This window comes from Lutra lutra, chromosome 2 (genome assembly GCF_902655055.1).
Source record: "Lutra lutra chromosome 2, mLutLut1.2, whole genome shotgun sequence".
In the NCBI taxonomy this organism is placed as follows: Eukaryota; Metazoa; Chordata; class Mammalia; order Carnivora; family Mustelidae; genus Lutra; species Lutra lutra.
Window position 1 is genome coordinate 157,136,620 of NC_062279.1, and position 14,587 is coordinate 157,151,206.

Consider the following 14,587-nt stretch of genomic DNA (forward strand, 5'->3'; position numbering starts at 1 on the left):
AATACCACAAAACTAAACTAGTCTCCTTGTCTTCAATCCCATTTCTCCAGGTTCTGCCCTTGTCTTCCCCACCTTTCGCACTTTTGTATTTTGTTATTTCCTTATTCAGAAAATTTGAGTGGTTGCAAGCTTTCCCCGAGATGAAAATAACCTTAATTTTCACTGAGGACCTGATATCTGGACCTGAGTCAAACTCAAAAGTTTGTTACTTAATATTCACCAAAAGAATTTTCTAGTTAACTGGAGACCCACTGTCTCTCTCCACCAACACTGTCCAATACCAATTCTCTGCCCATTGTCCCTGCCTACTCCAACATTCAATTTCCAAATTAATCTTCCTAAAAATCAACTCCAATCAAGCCATTTTCCTACTCTGAAACACATTTTTACACTCTACTGCCTAGTGATATAATTACAAACTCTTCCCTTGGCAGCTCCATCCTGCTAACTCAGTAGTTCTGACTCATTTTTCTCATTCCACACAGTTCGCAGAACAGTACACTCCCATCAGTAATGTCTCACATCACCTGCAATGCTCTTCAAGGAGCGAAATAGTACGCTCAGGGGCACATAACAGGCTCTGAGTAGAACAGTTGTAACATGTATATAACCCAACAGCTCTGTGGTTCTTACTATATGCAGGTACTTTTTGAGCATTTTTTATGAGCATTTTAAAAGTATGAACTTGGGTTGCCTAAGTGGCTCAGTCGGTTAAGCCTCTGCCTTCAGCTCAGGTCATGATTCCAGGGTCCTGGAATGGAGCCCTGCGTTGAGCAACCTGCTCAGCCTGGAGCCTGCTTCTCCATCTGCCACTCCCCCCACTCATGACCTCTCTCTGCTAAAGAAATAAAATCTTTTTAAAATTTTTAAAAAATGTATGAACTCATTGAATTCACCTTATAGTCCTATGCAGTAACATTATCATTATTCCATATGCCAATGAAGAAACTGAGGCTCAGAAGAGTAAGCAGTTCCTCCAAGGGCATGTGGTTAATAAATGGCAGATAGTCCATCGCAGAGAGTCTAGGTCTGCAATCTATGCTCTTAAATCCTTTGACATGCTGGCTTTCTCCCTGGATTCCAGCCAACTGCTGTCTGCCATGCCTTCTCCAATACTGAAGGCTGAGAATTACTGAGCTCTGTCATTTTCACCAAGGTTCAAAAAAAAAAAAAAATCCTATTCTGTTTTGAAAGTGGCCTGAATCCATCTAACGTCCAGTGACTTACTTTTTTGATCTTCTAAACCACCTTTCTCAGTTACTGCACATCTCTTACTAACCATATACTATCTTTGTTGTCACCAAATTTTGTGATATATATATCACATCTTTCTAACTGAATCGAAAAACTTCCAAAACCAAACTCATTATGGACACTGCAAATGGCTCTTCTGATTCCCTGGTTTTATTAACATGACCTTTAATCTAAGTTCAGAGTACTTCTGTCTCCTTTCTCTCCCTTGACAAATCCATATCCACATACAATCCACTTCTGAGTTTTGGTTTTTCATGAATCCCTGATACCACTCTTAATCTTCTTCGCCTTTTCTATCTATAGAGTGGGAGATGGTGCAGCTGTTAACCCGCCTATGGTAAGCAAGTGATACATTGTTGGTTGTTACAATGCTTACTGTTCTCACCACCCTTTCCCCAGCTATCATAGAGGTCTTGTGTCTGATCTTCCAGACTCAAGTTTTTGATGTCACATATTCATCCTAAATCCCATTGCCAGTTTAACTTATCTGCCCTTGCCCTGCTCCTACCTACCACCCTTCCCTCCCTGCCATCGTGTGCTGAAATAAGAATGCACTTCTCAAGTAGTACCAAAAAATCTACTCATCACACCTTTGACTTATCCTCTGACCTCCTCCCCTATTACTCCACTGTCGGTGTTGTACCTTCTTTTTTTTTTGTTTTAAGATTTTATTTATTTATTGGGTGTTTTACCTTCTAAGCAAATGAGACTAAAGGCTACTCTCATGAAAAGTTCTGCTTTTCCCACTCCATATTTCACTTGTGCCATTTATTTCAATAGAAGTGCTATCCTCTGCTCACACACCTTACATCTGAACACATTCGCGGTACCTTTTTTCTTAGTGTGCTGTCTTGCTTTTGTAGACTCGTGATAATTTAAGTCTCTCAACCAGCCTTCTATTTGGCTACTTGCATATTATTTTCTTTACTGGATTTGAAAATTCCTGAAGCCAGGAAATGGGCCTTACCCCAGCCCAGTAATCGTGCAACATCAGTCAATACCTTGCATGTAGTAGATCTTAAATGAATATATGTTGGATTGAAATAACTGGTAACCTCCCCCTGATTATATATAGAAAATATGAGTCATTGTTCTAACAGTCCAATCCATCATATGGCAAAGGACATAAACCAGAGGCTAGGATAACTTATGGAAAAGCCTTTTAAGTTCTGGGGCACAGGAAGTATATATTGAGATTGATTAAGTCACCATTTGTATCATCTTTAGAATTCCTCAAATCCCGACTCAGTATTTATTTGTATTTCCTTTCTTATATATTTACTTAAACAATTTGTCTCATTATTTAGCAATAATACCTTACCTTTCTGAAGCTTAATTTCCTTTCCTATAAAACCAGAATAATGTTATCCGCTTGGAAGAGTGGTTATGGGGATTAAAGGAAATACAGATCATATTTGATAACATATTACTTCTAAAAAATTATTGCATACCCTAGGTGCTATAAGTGTGTTGTTTCTTTCTCCTTTCATGATGACCATGGTCCACTTAACTGGAGGGTCCTGAGATCCCGAACTGAAATTGCCTGCCCTGGTAGACAGGACACAAAGGCAGAGACCCTATAAAATAGTCTGGGAAGCAGTCTAGTTGTGGGGCAGCCACACATAAACCATTGATCTAGAGGAGCAAAAAGGCTCTGAGATTGACAGTTAACAGTTTCTCATACTTTCATAAAAATAAAAGATTGGTAAGTGTTAGCAGTATAAAACCCTTCCACATCCCAGAATTCTGCCTATGGGACTCAGAAGCTTCTACTAAAATCTGTTTTAGAAGGAATGGTCATCTGACTGTACGTTTCACTTTCCTCAGTGATATCACTGTGAACCACCTCATATCCCTCTGACTTTCCTCCCACTCACCATCTCCCCATTGAAAACAGGATCCTAGGAAAAACTGTGCCTGGAGACTGAGCAGAGCTGAGACTGTAGGTAGCAAATGAAATGGCCCCAGCCAGCTGGATGGGAAGACTGCAGAGCCTGGAAAGCAGGCAAGATCTGAAGAAAACAACTGCCATTTTTATTCACCTAGAGCCTCCAAGGCAGTCTTCATCTTAGGAGAAACAGAGAAACACAAGTGATGAGAAAACATTGAATTGACAGAGACACAGCAGTAACACCACCACTGTTGATTTTCATGGAGCATTGAAGATTCATATTTGCCTGGGTTCAGTGTTTTTTTTTTCTTCTTTGTTTCTTATTACATTCTGATTTTTCTTTTTTCCAGTGTTTTTCTCTACTTTCTTCCTGCTCGGTAGCCTCCTTTCCACACTTTTCCAGCATCAAGGCTGTTAAATATACACTGTTAAACATTCTTAACCTGACGTAATGAAGGGAAGGAAGTCAGTCTGAATCAATGACAAGCTGGAAAAATAAGCAATTTTTAAGGAAATGGAGTTTTATTACTCTTAGGGATATACTGAAACTACTGAAAGCAGGAACGGAGCTACAGCACTTAGGAAATGGACGATTGTTTTAACTCCTACATAAGCACATATTGTAAATTTACTGTTTGAAATAAAGTATGTGTGTTTGCTTTTTTTTTTTTTTCCCCTAAAGACCTTTACTCCTTAAATATAAGAACGTTTATTTCTTTACAAATTGCTTGGCGAACATTTTTTATTTAGACAGTGCAGATATTGAAATATGAATGCAAATCTCAGTTGTTTAAAACTTGGTGCTAATGAGGTCAGGACCACCCTCTAAATCTCCCTTTCTGCCAATTATCTCTATTGCGTGGCCACAACTATGTAAACGGCAAGCTCTGGTCATAAGAAGCGTTCGGGGAGAGGATGTGGCTGAATCCATCCCCTACGCCTCCACATAATTGGAAAGTGGCTCTGTTTTCATCATCTATGTACTGTGGTTAGTAGTTTCATCTTTCCTAATGAGCATCAGCTATCTTAGAATTTTAAAAATAATTTTAGCACCATCATTGTGACTGTAATAATTTATTTGGTATTTCAACTTTCTGTGGTGTGGTAGTGTGACTTAAAATTAGATGACCATTTTTCTGTTTTCAGTTACATTTCCTGCATGTATATTTATATCCTACTTGTTAAGGCTAATACTATGTGAGCTCATTGAATTGCATCTGAACTCTGAGGAAAAATAACGATCCATTTTATGAGATGAGTGATTTTTACAAACTTCTCATTCCAACTAAAAGAGTGCTTTTTTTCCCCCTTGATTAAAATGTATTTCTCAATTAAATTAAAATGCAAATATAGACAGTCTGTGTTTATGGTTTTAATAGAATTATTTAAAGAAGGTTTTAAATCAACCTGCTGTTAATATTTCATGCAAGAACGGTTAGTTTTATTGTTGGCCTGGTACGGCCATGTTCCATTTTCAAGATGACTTAAAGCGCTGTGAAAACTTAATCATGCTGCCCAGGTTTTATCAGTTTTTGGCCGCTCCTCTCTAAGATGTTTAAATGGACGTCTTTCCTATATACTTTGTAAGTTATGCCAGTGATATTGGAGAAATATCAAGTACTAAAACTGAAGAACCCCTTGAAATTGAGTAAGGGACAATTTACTCTTTTTTTTTTTTTTTTTTTTTTGGTTTGGGTTTTGTTTTTGTTTTTTTGGTTATTTTTTTTCTTTATTTTTTTGTTTTTTTTTGTTTTTTTGTTGTTTTTTTTTGGTTTTTAAAGAAATAGTTTATAACACAGAATTGAATCAACTCTAATTTAAGAGAATCATATTTCATAATTTATTATGAAATTAAAGATTTGGAAAAGTACTTCAAGAAGCCATTTAGTTCAACCTTTTAAGCTACGTTATAAATATAAGTTTTTGTATTAGAAATCGCATCTAATAATATGGATTTAATTATGATCCTGGTAGGATTTTTTTCAGCTTTCTAAAGAGGTGTTTTAGTATTTGTCAAACACGTTGATAAAATAATTTTCAAATGATATTTTATAACTTGACCTTTTTTTTTTGTCATTTTTAGTGATCTCAGTGAAAACCAAATTCAGGCAATTCCAAGGAAGGCTTTCCGTGGGGCAGTTGACATTAAAAATCTGTAAGTATTCTTTTCTAATGCATACTGTCATTTTATAGTTACCTATTTTTAATGTTAAATTTATATTAAATAATGTGTCAAAAGAAAAGTCAAAGGCCTATTTGTTTTTATGCTTGGTTAGGAGAGCTTGTAACAATAAGTCTTAAATTGTTTTTACAAGCTATTTGGAGAAATTCTCATGTAAAAGATGTCTTGCATCTGAAGCTGTTATCAAATTCATTCTTCAAACTTTGTGATTAATCTTATGAAATCTCAAGGAATGACTTGATTAAAAGGTATTTACAATGCATTTTCTCCACTTTTACTGTCAGCGTACATCAATAACTCCCTTTTCTGTTGTTATCTGTGTTTATTGGAAATGCAGAATATAAACTATTTTTTTCTAGAAAGAGTAGATAATATTTTCTTGTTACAGATGCCTGGAGCCTGGAGCTGTGGCTAGCTTTCTTTCTTTCTTTTTTTTACCACTTTGAAATCACTGTTTTCATTATATGCAAAAAGTGTGAGAGTGAGAGAAAATTATGTCTTTCCCTTTGTGTGACTATTTTTCTTACATATTTTCTCCTTGTATCTTTATGGAAGAATATGTGTATAGCCCTCTTTCAAAAGAAAAAAAAAAACATGAAGTAAAGGGAACCATGTTTCTGAATTTTCCCTTTATACATTTAGTGTCTTGTGTAGAGTGTTTTTGTTTTTTTTGTTTTTTTGTTTTTTTTCTTTTCTGCAAGTGCCTATTTCTTTGAAGATACATATTGGATTTAAGATTTCAGTGACAATCCGAATTTTGTCAATATGTATCTTTATAAATTCTAAAATACTGCACACGCCTTTGAAAATGATTGTTTTTGATTGACTGCAAATGCTAGGACATAAAGTGTTGTCCTTAGCTTTCACATTAGTTTGGAATGTAGGGGGAAAAAGCTTCTCCCGGCTGAGATTAACTACCAGGAATTCAATATTTCTTAGCTAGTGATAAACAGCGCAGGCACTTTTCAAGAATTAACTTATATTCAGCATTCTCCATGGTGGGATACAACATTATTTTTCCAGTAGGAAGAGTGAGACAGATGTTTTCTGTCATCAAAGAGAATGACTGCTTATAAAGCTACAAGGTTCAGCCTCTGCATCTTCTCCTCAATGTAGATGATTTTTGCATTAAATCTGTACTTTCTAAATGTGCAGGTGAAGACAGAAAAATATAGACTTCTAGATTTAAATGTGTAGAGCCAATAAAGTTCTGGCCCTAGGTTTTCATGAATGTTTGCATGTTAAGGGGATTTTATTTGCTTTCTTATTTTGTCTACTCTTGCAAGGGTTTGAGGAGGTCTTCTGGTAGATTCTGAGATGTAAGGTGTTAAAACTACCTTTGTATACTATTTCTTGTCAGAACTATATGAAGATCCCAGCACAACACCTACTCAAGTTGCCTGTATGTCACTTAAAAGGATAGTCATGGCTATAGTTGACCATTCTCTGGAAATGCCACTGGCAATCTTGTAATAGTATTATCTCCAAATCCTTAAAACAGGTGGCTTTTAATCTTCTTAGTAAAGATATTCAGGGAATCCAAGTTTATAAGTAACCCGTCTTCCATATTTAAGGATACATTTGGGAATGAGATACCAGTCATGATGGGATTCCTTCATATATCCTCTTCATTTATTCTTAAAGACTATGATTTTAGAAGTTTAGAGATAAAAAGAAAAGTAAGATCCTAGCCAGTTTACTATGAAGAATGCGATACTGGTTTGCCAGAATCTTGAAAATCTTTTTCTTCCCCTATATGCATCATTTTCCCTTCAAATTTAAGGTGAATATGTATACAGAGAGATGGGTTTAGGACTGGAGTCTTAAAATCTCATTAAGTATTGGATTTGTAGACATGACAAATCAGTAAACTCCGTTGAGTATTAGTTTCACTTCTGTAAAATGAAAATGAAAATTGCTTGGGTTTGATATAGTTATTAGGGAGAGAAAATATCTGAAAGACCTTTTGGTAAAATGCTATAAAATGGAGTGTGTTATTTCATTCTGTAAGTATTCACTAATCAACCACTAGAAGTCAGCCCCTCAAAAGATGTAGTAAAGATTTAGGAAAGTAGAACATGAAATAGTTTGCAATATTGGGCATGGTTAGGATAGATCCGTGTCTAGTATAAGTCAGTTGGACATGAGGCTAATAAGTGGAAAAAGAAAATATAGCAGAAAGTACTAAATTTTCATCAGACCCTGATTTATAAACAAGATATTACGTGCTTTAACTTCTGAGGGAAGAAAAAGATAAAAATCATGGCTTGAGGTCATCAGGGAAACATAGGAAAGAGTTCCTGAAAGAAAATCTAAAGTAGTCTTCAAGGATCTTGATTCATGTTATGTGTTGGTGAGTCACAGCAGAGAAGGGTAGATTGAAGAAGTTAGAATCTATTAAAGAATCAATGCAAAGTTAGAATCAATTTCCACTGTTCTCGCTGCCTTACACATAACAATGTCAAATACCTTTAGAGCAGCATTGAAGTACCACAATGCATTTCTAAGTTTATTTAATTAATTAGGATCATAGCTACAATTCTATAGAATTTCACACTTAAAATGCATGTTTCTATAACTGAAACATTGTTCAAACTACATTGTTCCAAGAAAAAAAATAGTTTCATGGGGCTTTGTATGAAGATTAGTTTTACCATTAAAGTTAAGAAGATGCCTGCTAAAATATGTTAGAATTGAGGGTAAATTTTAATTCATATTATTATTAAAAGTAACCATCAGTCATCAAGTACCGACTCAATAAAAGTCCATAAACATTAATATTAACATTATTCAGTGTGGGAAGGAGAGGTACATATACTCTGTTCTACTTACCATTCCACTGTTGCAATTACAGTTTGGATAATCCTACACAGTGGATGGCTACTGTTCCAACTCATTCAGAGAACAAAAGAGAAAAAAAGTCTAGACAGAAGAAATATGTTATTTAGCTGCATTACGACGATATGACGATATTTTGTATAGAGCTGTCTAAATGCTCAGTCTGATGCACTGTAACAGGTTTATTGGATTTACCACATTCAGTCCTTATTCATAGCAAATTCCAGGTATCAGAAGATTTTTACTGGAAGCACTTACTCTAATCTTGTGGATTGGCTAAGTATGCCCAAGGCAGTATCTTGACAATAAGAAACTGATGCTGTGAATATTTTGCAAATTAGCAGATTTTATTCCTCTTCCTCCAGGCAAGACACACTAAAACTCTTCTAGGCAGATGAACATTTATCTTGCTCTTAAACATCTCCAGGGAGGAATTCCCATAACTTTTTTGCTTATTGCGATTAATTTCTTAACTGGAAGAAAACTCTGTATATTTTATTTTGTTACCTAATTTTAATTAATTAATTTAATTTAATTAATACCTAAATTTCTCCAGCCACTTTCTTTTTCCTGACATTTTAGATTGTAATATCTGAGAATAACAAGATCATGTTAAAATACCAACTAAATTATAGTGTTTATGATAGTCACTGGCAGCACTTTTCCATAGTATTTACATGTTTTTAAATTCCCCACTCAAGTATGAATTAAAGTAGCAAAACCATATTATTACCAAGTGAAGCCTCACAAAAATAAGCTTTCTGTATGTGTTTAACTTATTGAAACACTGATGAGGTAAAGCCTTGCTGCTTCCTGATCAGATTTTGAATTAAGACATGTTATATTATTTAAACTACCTTGTTTACAAGTATCTATGATATATTTCCATTTAATTGAATAATTTAGAAGAATATTTAAATTAAGCCTTGCTTTATTGCTGGGACTCATGAGCTTATTCTCTAAGCATCCATCTTCACAGATTAAAGATTTTCCAAGTCTCTTGTTTTTATGACAAAACATTCCTAGTTATAATTATCCCAGATTTAAGCAAGAAAACTGTATAGATATATGAGCTTAAAATTGCAATAGATTGCTAGTTGCTCTTCATATCACGAGAGTAAACTTTAACATATTTTTAGCTTCTTTAGTGAGCACAACATAAACACTTAAAATAGTTAAATTACAGCATGCATCATTTTGGATATACTTGTAAGGTAGATCAAACCTGCTTTTTTCTTCTTTCATTTTGCAGTACACCCTCAAAGTGTACTCTGTGTTCCAAACTGTAATGTTTATTGCCTTTATAAATAAAGACATGTGTTTTCCATTTGCTTGCATTAACCTGAATTCCCTTAACCCTATATGAGTTGTACCCACCTTTTGCAGGAAAACCACCTCTCAGTAAAAAACAGGTTAGGGAAAATATTTGTATTTATCTTTAAAAAAATATTTAAATTCAATTTAGTTAACATATAGTGTGTTGTCAGTTTCAGGGTAGAATTTAGTGATTGATCAGTTGCGTATTACACCCAGTGCTCATTACATCAAGTGCCCTCCTTAATGCCCATCACCCAATTACCCCACCCCCCACCCACCTGCCCTCCAGAAACACTGTTTGTTTCCTAGAGTTAAGAGTCTCCTATGGTTTGCCCGCCCTGTCTGTTTTCATCTTATTTTATTTTTCCTTTTTTGACATGCATTAATTTATAGACAGGGGTCAGGTTGTAAGATGATTTAATTTTGTTTTCTTTGAGCATGTCATCATATTATTTGGAAATAAATATGTATAGCCATGACTTTTTAGGAAACAAATCAGTCAATTTGGGTTGCAGTGATTATTGGCAGTAAGATTTGGCAAACGGGAAAGACAGAGTTAATCTATATGTTGTTATATAGCTATTTATATTATTTAGAAATTTCATTTTTTTCTGGAACTCGGTCTTCAATTTATTTTATCGATGGAGCCATTAAAACCCATAGAAGGAAAATCCGCCATCCTAGACTAGAGACACAGAAAGACTTCTGTATTTTACTTTATTTTTTACATTTCCCTGGTTTTAAATACTAGGGAAATTAGTATCCCACAAGTTACTGCATACCAGTAAGGGAACAAGTGTTGCTCACATATTATAAAATCAATATGTAACAATTAGAAGAGTGTATTTTGTATTTTACCATGCAAATGAAAGACTTCTTTTAGCTTTGTCTTATGAATTGTTGTAATTGCAAATTATCTCCTATAATCAGCTAGTTTTCATGTTTAGTTCCTTATATTTCTTACCAGACTTATATACTTAGTATATTATCATAAAAATAAAATTCACTGATATCAAATTTAAATTATATCTTTTAGTCCTTCCAGCTCTTTCTTAGAGTGTTTTCAGTAAACCTGAGGCTGAGGAGACTTTGAAGAGGAGGCTGGTTTCTCACTGAAGGGGCCTGCTATCTTTTGTGTTAGATTAAATGCCACAGGTCTTAAGTGAGATATAGTACCTTGTGAACAAACCTGTAGAGATGGCTCGTCATTTGGATAGTTAGTATGAAACTTAAGTTTCATTTCAATGAACACAGCTCCACTTAAACATCCAGAATCTTGTCTGTAGACATTGGGATAAGCCACAGTGCTCTGGAGATGGTAGCTGTACCATGGGAACTGTCCATGGTCCTGTAACCTGCCTGGTTTGCAGTCACTCGGAAGGCATCCTGAATTGTGATAATCCCCACAACTACAATCAAGGTTGCTAACAACGTCTCCAACTTTTCATTTTGCTCTGTCGGCAGGGTGTCTTAGCATTTTTCTTCAATGACATTATTCTGTTATGTGAAAATGAATTTATACAACATATTACCATAAACACTTTCCAAAACAAAATAAAACAAAGAAAACACAAGACTATCTGAGTGATTGGGAATCCAGTTCACATATGTATAAAATAAGACTTGGTGTGATCTTTCCATGGCTGCTATGTTTTCCTTGAGATAGAACATATCCTTAGTTTTCTTGCTTCCCCAGCCCTGAACCGGCACACTTTGCTACTTCTGAACTATTACAGTAGTGTACTGATTGAATTTTGATCTCCAGTCTATATTCTCATTTGTTAAGTTTAACATTGCAGGCAAATTTGTTTGTTTTTTTTTTAAAGATTTTATTTATTTATTTGTTAGAGAGTGAGAGAGAGAGAGAGCATGAGCACAGGCAGACAGAGTGGCAGGCAGAGGCAGAGGGAGAAGCAGGCTCCCCGCTGAACAAGGAGCCCGATGCGGGACTCGATCCCAGGACGCTGGGATCATGACCTGAGCCGAAGGCAGCCGCCTAACCAACTGAGCCACCCAGGCTTCCCGCAAATTTGTTTTTATAAAGCACTGTTTGTTTGTTTGTTTGTTTCTGTTTTAATCCTGTCACTCCCTGGCTCAAAAATCATTCACCTTGTTAAAAACAACAATTCTGGGCGCCTGGGTGGCTCAGTGGGTTAGGCCGCTGCCTTCGGCTCAGGTCATGATCTCAGAGTCCTGGGATCTAGCCCCACGTCGGGCTCTCTGCTCAGCGGGGAGCCTGCTTCCTCCTCTCTCTCTGCCTGCCTCTCTGCCTGCTTGTGATCTCTCTGTCAAATAAATAAATAAAATCTTTAAAAAAAAAACCAACAACAATTCTTTGTTTTGGCTCTATGGTAAAGCCTTGAGGGTGTAGCATAATATTGTCATAGTTTTACAGGTTCTGAGGAATGTAGAATCTTTCCTGAGAGAACAGAGGCTTTTAATGAATAGCATGCTTTCTTTAGATATTTTGACTTGTCCTATTCTGACATTCACCCAAGCTTCTGACATCCACCCAAGCTTCCAGCCCCCTCTCCCAGTGAATCTGACATCCACCCAAGCTTCCAGCCCCCTCTCCCAGTGAATCTGCACACAAGCTCCTTGCTCAAGCCTTAATGGCCTCTCTCTTACAAGCATTCATTGTGAACATTGTAGAACCGTGCTCACAGCTCTTCTTGATTGGGTCTTTTCCCTCCACAGGGAATACCCAGTTTTATTTTCTGTCTTTCTGGATTCTACCTATTTTGTTTTGTTTTGTTTTAGGTTCAGGATTTTTCTTTCCTCACACTAGACTACTTCAGCATGGGGTGATCTGTTCCTTCCCTGACATTCTATAGCACTCTTTACATGCTGACTTTGTCTTTGAAGTTTGGGCATCAGAGATTGAGCTGAACCTTTCATTTGCAGAATGAACAGTTCCTGAATCTCTTTCCCTGAATACTTACTATTGAGTGGGGACTTCAGCAATACACAGATTTAAATTTGAATCAAGATTTCACTGCTTATTTACTTTGAGTAAGTTATTAAACTTCTGTGAGCTTCACCTCCTCTTCTATAAAATCAGAATGATGAGAACATTTAGCTTTTCAGGTTAATGTAAGGAAAAATGAGATAATATCTACAGACCTGCTATTTGCTATGCATTCAGTAAATGTAAGCAATTGTCAGTTTCAGTTTCTACCACCTTTGATTAGGTTACGAGAGCTACTAGAAAGTGAAGGGCTACTTGGTTGTTTTTCCTCCATTTTCTGGTACCATGTCTCTTAGAACTTACCTTTCACTTTTCCCTAATAAATTAGCAAGTGGATATAACTTTATTTTTTTTTAAAGATTTTATTTATTTATTTGACAGACAGAGATCACAAGTAGGCAGAGAGGCAGGCAGAGAGAGAGGAAGGGAAGCAGGCTCTCCGCTGAACAGAGAGCCCCATCCGGGGCTCGATCCCAGGACCCTGGGATCATGACCTGAGCCGAAGGCAGAGCCACCCAGGCGCCCCTGGATATAACTTTATACTGTAGACAATTTCGATAAAAGCTGAGATTCTTTATTCCTAAGCAAAAAACCCCACAACATTTTTCTTGAAAGATTTCAGAAGGACCAAATTCTCAAATATTTTATTTAGCGTTCCTCAGGGGATAGTCCTTCCTTTGGTAGATTTATTCACTAATACCTGGGTTAGCACTGATGTGCTTTTATGCTGAGGTTAAATGACATGGTTGCCAAAACTTCAGCCTAGGGTGGGTGTTCATTCATATGGGTCAATTTACATTATTCTCTTGTCCTCTATCCATTATAACTTAAATCTTGAGTTGCTTCTTTAAGAGTCATTATTGGCATAAGATTTGTATATTTAGGCACTCATATTGACTTGAATTTTATACACACAAGGGAAGAAATAGAACAGATCATACCCATATCCTTAACAACATTTTATTTCTGCCATTTGATTTATATGTTTTATCAGGTTTCTTTCCAAATGGCAAAATGTTGTTTCTCCCTCCTATTGATTCTAATCACTTTGATATATTATTTTAAGTCAACTAAGCTTTTGGAGTTTGCCATTTATAGCAATATGAATATGAACTAAACTTCTATTTCTTGTGCTCAAAAAACCCTGGAGAATCAGAGCATAGTTATAATATGTTTTGTTGAAATACTGGGAGACTCTGTCTGGCTTTAAAGTTATTTTTTTAAATATTTTATTTATTTATTTTAATTCTCACAAAAAGAAAATCAGTTGTTAATAAGATCTTATTACTTGGACACTGCAGTGCAACATAAATTTTCTATGAGCAAGGACAAAAACAAATAAAGTTAATGCAGGAAGGTGAGTTTGTATGTGTAATTCAAACATAGTATGTATCCAAATTTTAATAACTGAAAACAGGAAGACCCTGAAAAAGAAAAAAAAAAAAAACTTAAAAAGTTACAGAATGCAGTAAGTATCTCTAGATATATTTCAGGATGCCAAGTAAGCAAATGTTCAACCTTTCTGTTATTTAATATGCATATTTCTAAAATTTATATTCATCAGCATTATATATTGTTGCTCATACCTAGAATTAATCAAAATCTGAAACGAAGCTAAATCATTTTTTATGTTGAAGAAAATCAGATCTGCTTTAGAAACTTCATGTGTGCAAGGCTCAGAGTAACACCTGCTTGATAAAGATACACTGCATTATCAAAGACTAAATTTACCAGGACAAGGAAAAATTAAAACAAGCGATCTAGTGTTATTCTGGAATAACCTAAGAGAAATAGCGACCAATGAAAAAAGAATCATAGAATGTTAATGCTGAAAGAGAGCTTGAAGTTTTCTATTCTTGTTAACATCGTCAATTTCATGAAATTAAAGATAAAGCACTTGCTTTAGAATGCACCCTTACAAACTAGAACAATGAAGGTTAAGATAGAGATGGAATTTGGAATTCAAACAGAAACAGAAGACTGGAGGTAGGAAATATAGGAGAGAAGCCACAAAATCTGTGCTAGGATCCGTCAGCTGAAGGTCTGAAATAAATCGCTGATGATACTATATCTGCGCTGTTCTTTCTCTCCGGAAAATTAAAAAAAAAAAAAAAAGGTGCTAGCTTGTTCCCTATGG

The 14,587-nt window shown here is 35.6% G+C and overlaps 1 protein-coding gene across 4 annotated transcripts in view; it reads left to right on the forward strand.

Moving 5' to 3' along the window:
* The window catches only part of SLIT2 (slit guidance ligand 2), a 370,519-nt gene that overhangs the window by 221,484 nt on the left and 134,448 nt on the right, over nucleotides 1–14,587 (forward strand). For all 4 annotated transcript variants that reach the window (XM_047718995.1, XM_047718997.1, XM_047718996.1 and 1 more), the window contains exon 5: nucleotides 5,229–5,300. In XM_047718995.1, the coding sequence (XP_047574951.1) occupies nucleotides 5,229–5,300 (72 nt within the window). The remainder of the gene's footprint in view (nucleotides 1–5,228; nucleotides 5,301–14,587) is intronic.